The sequence below is a fragment of the Hermetia illucens genome, chromosome 1 (genome assembly GCF_905115235.1).
Source record: "Hermetia illucens chromosome 1, iHerIll2.2.curated.20191125, whole genome shotgun sequence".
NCBI classification, from domain to species: domain Eukaryota; kingdom Metazoa; phylum Arthropoda; class Insecta; order Diptera; family Stratiomyidae; genus Hermetia; species Hermetia illucens.
This window is the reverse complement of record NC_051849.1, coordinates 22,412,831-22,428,824: the sequence shown is the minus strand read 5'-3', so window position 1 is coordinate 22,428,824 and position 15,994 is coordinate 22,412,831. Positions and strand designations below refer to the sequence as shown.

General features: G+C 43.1%; 1 protein-coding gene across 1 annotated transcript in view; it reads left to right on the top strand.

Moving 5' to 3' along the window:
* Positions 1–6,604: 6,604 nt before the first annotated feature.
* Positions 6,605–15,994, top strand: part of LOC119650292 (putative transcription factor SOX-14) — a 341,739-nt gene continuing 332,349 nt past the window's right edge. The window contains exon 1 of the mRNA XM_038052928.1: positions 6,605–8,539. Within this exon, the coding sequence (XP_037908856.1) occupies positions 8,315–8,539 (225 nt within the window). The 5' untranslated portion in view covers positions 6,605–8,314. The remainder of the gene's footprint in view (positions 8,540–15,994) is intronic.

Genomic DNA, 15,994 nt, shown 5'->3' with positions numbered 1-15,994 from the left:
GTGGCTGGCAACAAGTTCGAATTCCGGTGCCTGGATAAATTTGGGGGCGGGGGGTAGCGTAGTGGGCGCTGTGACAAAGGAGGTATATAATTGCGTTGGTTAGGACGTCAGATGCGCCAACATCAAGAAAGACGTTGCAGGCGTTTTTATGATCTAGGCAAGGGGGTTATTGACGGGTTCCTTATCCATGATAACGTGCAGTTGAAGATGTGGAAGGAACATTTTACTGCGGTTTTTAACCATATAAAATCCATAATATAAAACACGGTTACCATACCGTCAAGCAGGGAAAAGACGTTTGCTTTGACGGTCTCTTTTGAGAAGTATTTCTGCAGTGTTAGTGTTTATCCCCATATTCGGGAAATGCCAGATATTTTCCAGTGATTGGAAAGGAAATGATCATCAAAATTTCGAAAAGAGTCACCTGTCTTTTAACACAATTGGAGGAGTATTATCGTGTTCTATTCTACCTCAAAAGTAAAAGCTAAAATTATCCTGGAACGGGTCAAAGAACACCACGAAAGCTTGCTCGACGAAGAATTGGCTGGTTTCCACTCTGGGTTCTGCTGTACTGACCATGTTAACACCTTGCAAATCATCGCGTATTATGCCAAGATCAGATCTTCGTTTAACCTGCTCTTCATTCACTTGGATGAAGCTTTTAATGCCGTCAACAGGGGATGCACCTGGAGTGCTCAACATATTCCGGAGAAAGTAACTATTATCAGAGTGACATATGACGCCACCAAAAGTCACGTGCCATATTGAGGTAAGATTTTGGAGGAACTTGAAGTCGAAAGTAGGATTCGACAAGGTTACAGAACTTGTGTGGATCTCGATATCTTTCCTCAAATATGTGCTTGCTTTCATATCGAGTCTAGCAGCAAAACAAATAGTTTACTGAAGACTCCAATTAGCGTATTGATTAGAAGGGGGAAGTGGCAGTGGATAGGTCAAAGTTTAGGGAAGGGAGACAACTTCATTGGTCTGGAAGCACGTAGCGCAGAGCAGTAGAGGAGAAATGTATGATTTTCTGGGAGACTTGAGCAAACCAACAGCCGTGCGAATAGGTGTGGATGACGCGCTCAGCTTTATTCAGGGGATATTGGCAATTATATTGTCTGATGGAATATTGCAGGTGCAGATGCAGGGTCAAAGCTGACCCTGACCTAAAAGATCTGGGGCAGTAACTAGTAGTTTGATGTTGGCGATCTCAGGTCTAAGCTGAAAAGATACAGCTTGGGCAAAAATGACGGCTTTCACACTCGAGTGTAGCTCAGTTGGGGAGAATGTCAAAGAGTCCAAAATTATGAGATCTACATACAGTGTAAAGATCTCAACGAGGAGACGTCCAGAGATGAAATATCCCCTGCGATAAATTTTAAGTTGAAAGAACTGGGAGGAGAGTTCATTGTGAGCTTGGAAATGGCTTATGGTAAAAAACTGGCAGAATCCGACTACCACTGAAAGCATTGGATGAGTTGTCTGTTGTCTAATAAGGCAGATTTCACTAAAGAGGTACTTCAAGACACTTCCCAAAGGCATGTACCGGCGGCATTAATCGATTTGACCGATGCAGAAGGTATGGAGAGAAAAACCATATTGCCAAGGAGGGCAATCCAGACCTCAAATGCCTATTGTCCGAAAGAAAGGAAGGATGGGATAATCGGCATATTACCGGAGGGGGTAAATGCCCGAAATTTAGGAAGGCGCTGACTGCAATTCAAATAAACTTCAATCATTGAAGGCTTGCCAAGGATTTATTTTATAAATTTGTGATTTAAATTGTCGTCATAAGTGAACTCTACAGAAACTGAAATAGTGATATATGGGTCACTGACTCGACTGATGGAGCAGCGACATGGGCGCGCGGTCGCCAGGCCAAGGTAAATCTATCAGTTAGTCGGCCAGTTGCTTTGTGTGGGCGAAAATAAGCGATTTGGACGTGTACAACTGCTACGACCTACCCAGTCTCACATTGTCTGAATTTACAGACATGCTAGACAACCTTGTCCTCTACGCAAGGGGGCAACGGCGGTGATTTTAATTCGTGGCCTCTTCAATGGGGATAGGTAGCCATAGTTCTGGCCAATGAAGATAATGCAAGTACTTTTCAGAAAGGGAGGGTCTATTTCAATCATAGACTTGGCCTTTGTTGGCTCTGCACTGAGGTGTTGTATTTCCTGGCATGTTAGTGAGGACTACACCCATAACGGTCATCAGGCAATTATTTTTGAACTATGGAGACAGCCACACGGCTGCATAGCCAAGCCCAAGTACGGTATCAGGCTAGTCTGCAAAAACATTGGATGAGGAGACCTTCTTGAAAGTGTGGCAAAACTAACCTACTAAGACAGGTAGTCGCAAGTAACGAACTCTTCATGTGGCATTATGCATCTCGGCCTGATACTAAATCAAACAAACGGTTCAGAGAACGGAAGGTAGGATTGATCAGGGACAAAAGGAGCATGTCTTCAAGGAAGGTCGCGGAAACCTCAAGCCTGTCATCCAGCGGAGCAAGAGGGAATGTTTTAAGGAAGGTCTATAGAATTTTCTTTCCTATAGATCATGTGCCCTACTTTCCTGTTGAAAATTATCCAGGGGTTATTTTCCCGGAAGTGAGGGACGCTGAACCAGTTCAGCAATCTCTGAATGTGACGCGATTCCTTCAGCAACCACAGACGAGCTGTTGGAGATCTGTTGTAGAATAGGCGACAATCAAGTGCATGTTCACTGAGTTGTTTGAAGCGTGCATGTCCGAGGGGATGTTTCCCACAGAGAGCGCACGGGCGTCATAAAAATTCCACGTGGCTGATCAAAGGAAAGACGGAAAGTAAATGGTCTCCTCGACAATCTTGATACAGGTGGAAGGATTCTGTAGGAAACGAAAGTTAGACGTTTTCAATCAAGATTAGTGAAGATCAAGACTTCAGGAACCCAAGGTTCGACATTATACTGTAGCCCCATAGCATAAGAAGAAGAGCTTGGAACTTCCAATTTTTTTATCTATATTAATAAAAACAACTCTAAACTTCCAGTTTCCAGAAGGTTTCTCATTCTTGAAGATTGTATCCGATTGTCCATCAATAATTTCCCCACGAAGGAACCTTGTTTCCCCAAATTTTCCTACCTGTTGTGACAAGGCTTTCAGATCACAAAAGAATATTCCAGATCTCATTAGCGAGGTCGTTGCGTTAATGAAATCCTTTCCGAAGCCTTTTATGCGATTTCTGAAAAAATATCTTTTTTTCTTGCGCTGACAAGTCCTTAGTTCATCGACGAATCTAGATAAAGGATCCATTTCCTTTTCAACTTTCTTGAGGAAAAAGTGCCGTCTGTGGGGATTTTAATAAGGTGAAGTAATTCCAGCCATGCAGATCGCTCTCAATCTCTATAAATTTGAATGCGGTTTGTATTAGATGCGCTACTTTGAAGCTTCCTGGGCTCAGGATCAGGATGCTCTATATACTGCATAGCGCAGATATTATATGTTTTTATACTCTATCTGGTATTGCTGTATCTAAGATTCGTCGTCGGGTATGATATAGTAATTTTTGTGTATGGACTGAGGAATCCTAAATCCATATCCACTTGATGTCGGACCAGACCAACCGGAAGCGTCTGCCGAGTTGCCTCTGTCCTGGTATGAAACGGTAGCGGTCTTCGGCCCTCTTTTAATTTATGGTATAGTATTATTATTATTCTGTTAAGGGAAAGTCGCACCGCGTCCTTGGAGAACTATTGTGCCCCTTTTACTGGTTATAGTATACCTATTGATCATAGTATCTCAAGCAGGCCTATAACCGTTAGGAACTTTAGTATATTTCCTACTTCCAGATCTTTCAGCCTTGCATCTGGTAGTAAGTGTTCTCCCAGATGCCTCGACCTACTTTGCGCAAGTGCCGGACACTGTCCCAGGACGTGTATAGAGGTTTCGTCCTCCTCCTCACAAAATCTGCAGGCAGTGTCCGTAGATATCCCTAGGTGATAGTTCAGCCGACAATGACCAGTGAGAATTCCCACTATGATTCGCAGGTTCTCTTTGGTGAGGTTTAAGCAATCCTTTGTACGTATGGGCTCGTATCCCCCAATAAGCACCCTGGACTGCTCCATCCCTGGTAGGCCCGCCCAGTATAGTTCCCTCAACCGTTCCTCTTCATTTCTTAGATTCATAGTCATAACACCGTTTCCAATTCCACAGAAGGGTTCTGGCCCGTGTAAAGGTGTCCTTACTCCCTTCTTGGCTAGTTCGTCCGCTGTCTCGTTGCTTTCCAATCCAGCATGGCCTGGAACCCAAAGTAACCAGACCTTGTTCGACGAGCAGAATGTATTCAGTCTCTCAAGGCATTCCCATACCAGTTTAGAGTTCACCTGGTTGGACCTAAGTACCTTGATCGCTGCTTGGCTATCGGTGAGAATAGCTATGTTCTACCCGCTATAGTTCCTTTGCAGATTAAAGGAGGCACATCTGCATATGGCGTATATTTCCGCCTGGAATATGCTAGCGTACCTGCCCAAATTCCTTTTTTCTTGAACCAATGACACCAGCACCCGCTCCCTCTACAGTGAGGGATCCGTCAGTGTACCAAGTATTTAGTTGCTGGTTTAAGCCGTATGTTGCAGCCACGTTCTCCCAGTTTGCCTTGTTACTCCAACGTGTTTCAAACTTCTTATCGAAGTGAAACCTCGTTGTCATGTTATTCCTTGGTATCAGTAATTGGGGATACCGCCTGGAAAGAATATCGATCTTCCTTCGATTTAGGCAGCTCTCCGCCTCAGTCATACTACCGGCCATCCTGAATACTGCCCTCCTTGCATGCATCTGTATGTGCAGATACAGAGGGGTTCATCCCAGAAGGACCTCCAGGAATGCCATTGGGCATGTCCTCATTGCCCCACTGATACACACGCAAGCCAGCCTTTGGAGCTTATGTAATTCCCTGGCTTGTGTGCTGAGTTTGGTCCTTTCTGCCCAGATTACCGCTCCATAGGTAATCATTGGCCTTACTATTGCAGTATATATCCAAAGTAGAATCTTGAGGCTGTAACCACATTTTTTTTTCTGCTATGGATCTGCAAGTCATCAGAGCCCTCGTGGCTTTCCGACAAGTGTTTTCGACATGTGTCTTCGAGAGTAGTTTTCGGTCTAGCGTAATTCCCAAATATTTGACCTCTGTTTCTCGTTTCACCTCCATATCATCTAATGTTATGGCTCTCAGGTGATCCAGCTTACGCCTCTTAGTGAATGGTACTATGGTGGTTTTGGTTGGGTTGATCCGCAGTCCCACCTTCCTGCACCAGGCACTAGTAACCCTTAGTCCAGTTTGGATTCTATCAGATAGGGCATCTTCATATTTGCCCCTACAGATTAAAACAATGTCGTCCACGTAGCCCTGGACTTGTATTCCAGTACTTGTTAACACGTCCAGGAGTTCATCCACTACCATACTCCACATCAGCGGCGATAGTACTCCACCCTGTGGACAGCCTTGAGTGGTGTTCATGATAATAGAATTTGTACCTGTCGGTACCTCTATTTGCCTGCTTTCTAGCATTTTGCCCATCCAGAGTGCCAGGGTGTTTCCCACTCCTTTGCGGCTCAGGGCATCTTGTATCTCTGTGTGCGATGTGTTGTCGAATGCTCCTTCGATATCCAAAAACGCGCACAGTGCAATTTCTTTTGTTTCTATGGCATCCCGTAGTACCTCTGTCAGCTGATACAGAACAGTTTCAGTTGACCGTCCTGCCCGGTAAGCGTGCTGACAGTGATGTAGTGGATTACGCTTCAGAATGTTAGTTCTAATATAGTTGTCTATGACCTTCTCCACCGTTTTGAGTACGAACGATGTTAGGCAGATTGGTCTGAAAGATTTAGGGTGAAAAGGATCCTTTTTACTCGCTTTTGGAATAAAGACCACTTTTGCCCGTCTCCATGCCCTTGGTATGTATCCCAGTGCTATGCTCCCCTTTACTACTCTCAGAAGAGACTCTAAGATATCCTCTTTGGATAAGTGCTGGGAAAATGCCATCTACTCCGGGAGATTTCAGTAGCTTAAAAGTTCCCATTGCCCATCTTAGCTTAGCTTCTGAGGATGCGTCTTTTGCTAGTTTCCAGCTCTCCTTCCTTCCCCTTCTATATGGTATAGTAATTATGCAGCCTATTCAGTTCAAGTGATACCGGAGACCTGCAAACAAGCAGAAGTTTTCATTTTTGCAACCACAATCCAAACTCACCATCAATCCACATCGAAAATTTTCCAGCACATAGTCCGCGCCTTTCAGCTGAAATAACTGTAACTGTCCTGAGTCATAGCAGCGGCGGGAAAACATTTTCCTTAGCTCCCATCGTCGCCTCATCTGGCAGCCCGGCCTGGAGCCCCAACGAAGACGTGGCGCAGTAAACGCGAAAATTCGAGTGCCCCAGCCGCCCGCGACCGCGACCAGAACCAAACATGACACAGCACAGCCCAACACAACACAACAGGCAGCCCCAGCAGCCAGTCAGGCAACAGCTGATTCCGTTTACCGTCGTCTATCGCTCGTCTGCGTGCACTCGTCCGCCGTATCTCGCCTTTTCGCTCTGCACCTCGCCACGGCCGTCGCCGACGTCGGGCACAGCGGAAAGCAGCAACAGCGGGCCCAGCTCGCACTCAGGCGAATTCCCAATTCAATTTTGCGTTGAACACAGTCAGTGATAGTCGAGCAGCCGTCGAATGCGGTCAGTTTTTCGTTTTCGTCCGAGTAGGGTCGTCTCTGTATTTTTTCATTAGTCGCTAGTGGACTTAGTATCCATTCATCTCGTCCATAGTGCGGTAGACTTAGTTTGGTTTCAGTCCACTCGGCCGGTTCGTTTGGTTCCCGTCCGCGGCTCCAGCGCAACGTCCTTTCTAGAGTAGTTTCGGCCTCGCCAGACCCTGAACGGAGGAATTTTTTTTGAAATTTTCACGGCCAGGACCTTCGTACGGACCTGTCGACCCCGAGACTCCTTTGATATTTTGTGCGTTGACTGATTTACTGCCAACGAGGAAGGTGTTTTCGCTCGCGCCTGTGATAATTCACAAGTGCCGAATTAGAATTTGATAGTGCGGGCGTGGGTTCTGAAAAGATTTGAGATTTTTAGTGCAATTTTGTGCAATTGAAGGAAATAGAAGAAATTCAGAAACGGAGAAATTGAGTGAGACGGAATTTGTGTGATTTAACGATTTTGAGATTTGATTTGTTTATGAGATCCTGTGAGGTGTCAGTAGGGCCCCTCGATCTCGTCCTGACTTTGAAGAATTTTTCCGGTGACTTTTCAACAAGTGTTGCCTGCGAGCGCCCCAGAGGCAGGAGATTGACAAGACTCGCTGGGAAGGATCTGACCTGAGCTGCTGCGGATAGTCGCCAGGACCTCCGTCCGATGCCGGGACAAGCGCCGCTCCTCACCCGGACAACTTTAGAAGATGATCACTCACTTGGGAGCCCCATCCCATGGCCTGTGCCCCGAGTGTCAAGCGAAGTCCAGTAAGTCAGGAAGTCACGCGATCGCGAATAGTTAGCCACCGCGCTTGACCTGCTTCCCCCCAAGTGAACTGTCACCGAAAAGTGCATTTACCTTGCGCGCCCACAACACTTCCGCTGTCACCGTCCGCGGCTTTTTTTGACAATCCCCCGTGCAAATCGCGTGAAACTGTGCCCACAATTTGAACTCTTGATCAAGCGGATCCAATCGCTTTGAGGAACTCGTGTCGTGAGTAGAATTTTCCGCGTGGGAAAATCCCAAGTCCAGGCCAGTCGTCCTAGCCTGAGCCATTGCCGCTAGTGCAATATCTGATCACTGCCTTTCACCCCTTTTCGCGGGCTTTTCACCTCCTGGAGTTCCCGTCACTCGTGGACCCAGCTGCCAGCCAATCAGCCCCGAATCGCGTTGCAATTTTTCCTAATTTCCGTGTGCGACTCCACACGCGTCTGTGTGCACATCCAAGCGCCAACAAATTTTCCGTCTTGGACATCGCGAGGAAAACCACTGAAATTTTCAAGTGTTTTCATTGTAACTTGTGCAAAAATAGAGCCACGTGCAAATTATTGGATTATTCGCGGGCCCGCTATAGTGAGAGAATTTTGCGTTGTACTTAATAAACGTTGTCGTCGCGATAGTGCAAACACCTTGTGACGAGCACCCACTGCCCATAGTGCAGGTCGTCTTGGACTCACTGAATCCTAGCTCCGGGAACAGGCTGTAGAGCAGCAACCAAGGACTTTTCAGGCGCCCCCACGAAGAAGTAAATTCATCAAAATTACGCGAATCAACAGCAGGATTACCCAATTCGCCAACATGGTTCCGCAGCATACGCAGGATTCGATGGTGGCAATTTCGCGGACAAATGGCCCCACAGCGGCCGGTCCTTCGGTCAACGGAGGACTTGGTAGTCTTAATTCGACCGATCCTGGGTCCCCTGCGGACGTTGGCAGGACTCTGGTCAGTGTGAAATCAGAAGTCATTTTTGGATCACAACTTGTGGATAAGAACTCCAGCACGCCGTATACGGACGCAACACAGGTGAGTAGGGTGGACTTGATTTTTACTGGTGAAGTTGCTCGGTTTCAAGGACGAATCAAGCGTGTGGTTTGTGTGAAGTGCTGGGATGTTGACCAGGCCAGCAGGCGCTTGGAACTGAATTCTAGACCACTCCTTGGAAGCTCCGTAGAAAAAAACCAGGAAAATTCTGAGTTTGTGTTAAGGGCAAATTAGGTACTACCCAGAACTCGGTAGGACCAACCCTTTTAATCAGTGGATTTAGCAAAGTGGTGGTTGGCCTTGCAAGCTGGAAAATCTGCAGACATAGTGCATTCCTGGCAGTTCCTCTCACATTCATTTTCTTACTAATTGCAACTGGTCGACCCTTCGAGGTTCCCTTCGTTCCAGAACTGCCCCAAAAACTCTGGAACAAGGGTCTTGGAATTTTTTTGAAACTTGAACCTTAGAACTTTCCATAGCACCAGGTGAACTTCTTGCGCTATTATCGTGGAGAACTGTATTGACTGAGCCCTTGGAGTACCGTCCCTAGCAGGTTCCTGCTTCTGGTGCTGACGGTGGTCCTTTCTTCTGACCAGGGATTCGGGCCTTATCACAACACCCTTTATATCTGCTTCCAAAACAGATCTTACTCATGGTCCAGTCCATTGACCCCATTCCCCCGTGTCACGTCAGCCTTTCCCCGGAAAAAATTCTTAGTCAATGCACTTTTTTTGAGTCCCATCTCATCCGTGACCATGATACCCTCCGCTAACTACTCCACCCCCATAAAAAAACCGCAACGTGACAATTATCGCCTTCCTATCATTTTCTGATGCTCTTCCCCCCGGCAAAGAAGTCTTGTCATGTCTCTGGCCAATTGGTCGGGTATCACGTCTTGACTTTTGGTATTTTTGCATTTGACGAGATTCTGGGCTGCTTTGGGGCTGCTGGGACGACAGACTTGCAAAAATTTTTGCTTTTCGCGATTCATTTGGTGGCGGTGGCGGTAGCGGCGACGGACTTTGTGGCCGGTCGCACGGTCGTGGATTCTCAGTGCTTTGGGGGAGTTTTTTCTACTCACTAAGTTTCAAGCTAGTGGTACTGTGCTGCGGCTGAGACTCTGTGTGTGCTGTGGCAAGTTTTTAGCGTTTTAGATTTTTTTCTGTTCTGTTGTATTTTGCCTGGCAAACGGGGCGACCGGCTATGATGGGGCATGGGGCCCCTCGAAAGGCGGGCGCCACAATGTCTGCTGTTGTCGTCTATTTGAGCTCGCGCGCTTGTTGCACGATTTTCATGCTATTATTTGCAATATTATGAGCAAATAGCACCAGAGACTACGGCAAGAGCAATAGATACGAATAATGTGTGCATCACCTCAGGAATGGGGCCTTTTTGCAGTCACACTTTTTTTTTGGGTGGCTCGTATATGCTAATTTTCCGGTGTGTAGAAATGTGGGAGATGGTCGTGTGTTGTGCGAAAAAATGAGGTGTGCAATTGGGTTTTTTGGGTCCAGTAGGTGTGGGTGGGTTTGATGGTTAGGAATAGAGTTACTTCCGGACGTTTGGATCTAGATGGAAGTTGGAGTGGTGTACGAAAATGGAAGAAGCTAAGACCTAGCAAATGTTTTTAAATTGGGGTTAGAAGTGAATTGCGATTTTGGCCCCAAGAATTTCTTGATCCAGTTTAATAATCAGTGCCAATCCACTTCATCATCTTCCGTTTATGGCCAAGAGAAAGGATACCAACATTTTCTGTTAACATTTTAATTTTGGCATTTTTGACAAGATTCTATTGAGCTTGCTGCAAAACTCCCAAAAATCAGTCGGTCTCCAGTCACCATGAAATTGGAAATATAAAATTCTATCCGATCCCTTAAGTGACGTTTCGTCCTGAGTCTCTGGAGTGACTTTTCGTCCTGAGTCTCTGGAGTGACTTTTCGTCCTGAGTCTCTGGAGTGACGTTTCATCCTGAGTTTCTGGAGTGAAAAAATCGATGTTACGTCCAGAGACCCAATAAACTAAAAAAAAAAAACAATTCAGGAAAATGCTAAGAAAATTTGGGAGGAGTATAAATTTTGAGCATTAGAAAGGTTTTCCACTGATTTTTTTTTGACATTCCCCCAGGAGTAATCCCTAAGTGTATGGGGATGCAAAATCCTCGTTTTAGGCCTGTCTGGAATTATCTTAAAAGATTCTATGTCAATCGAAGTGAATCTTGTCTGTGTGAAACAATTTTTCTGGTGCATTTTTGGAAATAAAACAGTCAAATTTTCTGGAAAATCCGCCCTGGTTCGTTCTCTGTACTGAGTTTCTAAGGAAGGCGTGGTTTTAGCTTTTTCATCATCTCTTGTAGCGTAAATTTGACTCTTTTCTTATCTCCCCAATTTGTTTAAATTCTGACTTTTCTGTGATTTTTCCTGCTTTTTGACAGTGAATTTCGGAAATTTGGAAACTTAGTCGAATTTGCATGAAGTGTGTGTACCTTCAGCAAATTGCGAATATTTTATTACAAAATTTGGAAAAAATTATCATATTTTGTTAAGATTTTGTTGTGAATTATTTTTGCTTTGAATCTCTCAGCTTTTCAGACCTTTTCCGTAGATTTTGTCGTGTTTATGCCTAGAATGTCTCGATTTTATCTGATTTTGTTCAGGATCTTTAGAATTTCTGTCACTTTGGATTTAAAATTTTTGTTGCCCTGATTTCTTGATTTTTTTTGAAGTCCTGTTTCGTGGTTCTTAGAATTTGTAATATTTGGCTTTGAATTTCTTGATTTTTTTTCCGATTTTGTTTTTTTGTGAGCCTTAGGATTTATTTGGCTTTAATCCTTCAATTTTTTTTTCGTAAATCTTAAATGTATTTTTACGCGGAGTTCATCAACTTTGTGCCAGTTTTTGCAAACTCTGAAACTATTTGGGTTTGATTCCCCAATTTCTTAGAGTTTCTTCGCATAACTCAGTTTCTTCATATTGAATCCCTCAAATTCATCAACTTAATTTTTAGATTTTTTTTTGACTTTGCATTACCGATGTCTGTCCTGATTCCTGGTCGGAAGGCCTTTGATTTCCTAGACTTTGCTTTGTTTGCTTTGTTTCTCCACATTACGGTTAAAAATTTGTCCTTATTTTGCTTGTTGTTCACTAGTCCCTTTGGAATCAACAAACTGTAAGTTGTCCGGGATAACTACTAACTACTAATTCCATTCAAGAAATAAATGATTTTGATCATGCTTAGTTATATGATGAGACTTTGAAGGAACTTTTCGAATTAAGGGGTTGGGTAGAATAGTAATTTTACGAAAAGTAATTAGGAAAGCTGTTTTTGACAGCGTAGAAACTCCAGAGATCCAAGACCCAACTTTTGTTGTTTCCTGTGATGCAAATATGCCCTTTTCTGGTCGTTCATCGAACATTTTTCTTCCATGAATAGTAATAAATAAATAAATAGTGATAGATATCCAAATAGACATAGTTTCGCTAGTAAATACTTAATTTTTGACAGAATACGCCTAGGTTAGAATCCATTTTAACATTTTGGTCAAAAAGAAGTGATACGAATAAAATTGTGATCGAGTGAATTTTTGTGTTTTATTCCAAACTGTGAAAGTGAGAAAGTGGTTTCTAGAATATGTGAAAAGAATTATTGGTAGAATTGACCAGTTCACATTACTTGATTGGATAAATTCGAAACTATTGAATTTTTGCACTGAAAAATGGCCAGAAAATTGAAATTTGTCGGGAGTGGTTTTTTACTTCCTGGTCAAAACCTTGAGTTCTATTGTTTTAATTCGCGGAGATTTGAGTTTTCGAGATGTTGCAATCACAGTTTTAAACTTGAAAAAAGTTGCAACCAAATTTTAGATAATCATACGAAATTTCCATTTGAATCGTTTTTGAAAACTTGAAATTCTGATTTGAATAAAATATGAAAATTTGGAAGCAAATTAAATTAATTATGAAAATATAATCTGAAATTTGCGATAATTATGAAAGCTTAGAACCAGATTTGCAATAAGCAAGAAAATTCAATTTTCTGGTGTATTTTCACTATTTAAGCTAATTTCGAAAGAAAAGACATTTTCGAGACAGTTTACCTGAATATTCGGCTCACTCAAAAATGGAACAAAAACTGCTTCTTTTATTCGATTAAAATATTCTTAAAATATTATTCTTAAAATTCTTAAAATATTATTTGCTATAAGTCACAAATACATGCTGATGTCGGGAGCCAACTATGTCCTCCAACAGTGTGCTCCCTTCATAACACAGAAGAGTGCAGCTGGTTCCCGAAAGATAGTATTTGAGATCTTAACAAATAATTTTACCTAACAAAGGGAACTTTCTTCAGTCTGCCCTATTTGGTTCAACCACTGTCAGAAAAAAAAACAAATAAATCTGAAAAACAACAAAATTGATTGAAAATAAAATATTTAAATTTCAGATCGAAACGACAAAAAAAAACTCTAAACATTGCTCTACAAAAAGAAAAAAATGAATAGGATTAAAAAATATTCAGGAAAGTTCATCTAAAATGGGCAAAAATGGCCGCCATTTTGTATCCAAGAAAAAAAAATTCAAATCTTATATAATTATTAAAATCACGGACCTCTGCTGTAAAAAACAGGCTAAAAACGTAATTGCGTCAATTACCGATTCAGGAAGTTTTTGAGATCGATTTCAACTCATATTGGTTGAAACGCAAAAAAGTCTCAAAAGTGCTGTTAGCGCTGAAGAAATGTCTTAGCCAAGGCCTAAACTGGTCTCTAGAATTACAGGCAAATTACCTGGTAAGGAACAAGTTAAAGAGCTTAAATATATATTCACCCTAAAAACTGTATTCCAAGAGCTAGTTGACAGCACGATTTCTCCTCAAAAATGGAGAATTGGTTCCAGATATTTAGTATTTATCACAGAATGTAAATGCGCCGTAAGATAAGGATCAAAATGATCTATGACAATAAAAAGAAGACAAAAAGGTGAGAACAAAAAGAACAGTTTTCGTTTTCAGGGTAAAGAAGACAAAAGGAATTTCCCTTTCAGGTAAATAAGTTTTGTTTTACGTTGCAGATACTGTAATTCGGCAGTCAGTTCTCAATGTGAAAAGACAAAAGGCGATTGCTGACAGACAATATCTGCTGCGGACTCAAAAATTCCTCAACCTCAAAAGAGAATTTCTTTTCAGTCTTTAAACAAGGGCGCGATGGCTCAGATGGTAGAGCGTCAGTCTCCCAATCTCTAGGTTGGAATCCCAATCGTCATGGGTTTGTGTTCATCCTGTGTATGTCTCGCTGCTGTGAGCTTATCACTTGTGATGACAGTGGATCTGAAGCACCATTTGACTGGAGATGCCCTATACTCCACCAAGGAGTGAACGGGAATAGAAAAACAACAGGCGGGGCTGCAGGGGGCTGAGACAGCGTTACCACCTTGTAATCGACGCGGAACGATGCTCGGCGCGTTATCATTGTGTAGCCTCGAATTGTTAGCGATGGCTTGACGGACCCGAGCAGCTGTTTCCGTAGTCTTGTCAGGACTTCCACGGAAAAAACTGCATCAAATGTTTGTCCGGGTGGTACTAACTTTTTCTGTATGACTTCATATCGATTAAAAAAGCAAATGGGCATGGAGCATTATTTGGATTTGTTCATTCGTGTTTTAAGGCATGATGAAAATGGGATGTGCCATTATGAGCTCTGTAACTTGCTGTCTGGGTCGTACTTGGCCGATCGCCATTTGCTTGATCTTTTGCTCTCCTGACAACACTTGCAGCATCAACGTGCACACTTTCTTTACGTCAAGTTTCTGCCACGAGCTTGAAAACTTGGGTCTAATGGGCTCTTCGGTAATTTGTTCACTCGCGACATAGTTTTTTGACGGATCTTGCTGTCCGAAGGGTTTTCGGAACGGTCGTCATCTTCTACTCTTTCTTTGTCCACTCGGAATGCTTTGTGCTACTCAGAAACGCCCCCGACCCATGGCAGCATCACTGAGTCGTTTTGCCCGTTTTATTAAGCTTCACACAAAATTTGATCGCGTATCGCTGCTTGAGTAAAAGTTCCATAATTCTCTGTGACGAAGGGTTTCGACAGGGGTTCACAGTACAAGCCACTTCCCTGCTTCCCAGAGTTCTCAATATCCCCCTTCAGCGATCTTGCGCTCAAACCGCCCCTTGTCCGCTCGTTCGATCGATAAAAACTAGGTCTACTACTTTCAGAATAGACCCTGTGCTTTCCCTCTATGGCACCGTTCATCTATGATAGCATAAATGAAGTGAGTATACCTAAAAGCAGAGTGAGCCTTCGTCTAATTCGCTTAGCCTCAAAGAATCGCATATATTAGAAAAGGTGGCACGTAGAACTATTAACCAACAACTAGAGGGTAGATGCATCTGATACAATGTATTTTTTTACAGAGCTTCGTTGCGATTGAAGGGAAGTTGGCAAAAGCCAAAAGGATATATTCCAAAAGCCTAAGATCATCCGAGGGGATGGATATTGTCTACGACTTGATGTATAGAGACAAATATAAGTTCAAGAGCAAAATCTGAAAGATCAGTTACACATCGAAAGTGCCCCACTAAACAATGGGAATCCGATAAGCAATATATGGGCCTGTGCCCAATGTGTTAGGTAGACCTAGACCCTCTATTTTTCGCTATCTTGTTAAGTTTTGTTCTATTTAGAATGAAAATTGATAATGGGCTATATTCGATGAAGCATATATATATTATTCTGTTAAGGGAAATTCGCACCGCGTCCTTGAAGAACTATTGTGCCCCAAGCATATATATATACCTAACCTAAAAATATAGGGAACACACTGTCACAGATTCGCTCAGTGGGATAAAACAATGTAGGAACCTTTATGTAATTTATACTTATGCCTTTATCACAAGTGAATCAATGTTAGTTTCCATAACTCTACTGGAAGGGCTCTGAAGTCATCAGCATCAGGACGAAAATGAGTGCTTCCCAACAGGTATGTTAAAGTCACAGTCTACTTAATACAGAAGTTCGTAAGGTTCCTGTTGGGACCGAAGTCTACTCAAATCTCAAACCACGTCATCTTACACGGCAGAACATAGAATTATCATCTGGTAACCTATGGTGTCTGTACTGCATTAGGCCAAAGGAGTCAGTCTAATGTAGAGGTTCCTAAATCACAATCTAACGTGTCAACCTATCGTTTGGGCGGCTTTTTGATCGTTTATCAACGACATGGATGTTCAGCCCTATCATATTATGCCATTGGTCAATCTTCGTCTTCATTATCGCGAGGCGCCGTTCATTGTCTTTTATATTTATTTTTGGGACTCAGCAATAACTTCTGGCACTTTTTTAACCTTAGTCTGACATCTGGCACCATTACATTACCATGAAAGGTCAGGTCAGGTCAGTTTCTGGCCGTCCCAGGCCCCACGATGTGCTAGCTACGCACGAGAACAAGGATTATGCTTTCAGCTTAATAGAGGTCTGGTGTCGACATTAGCAAGGTCTCC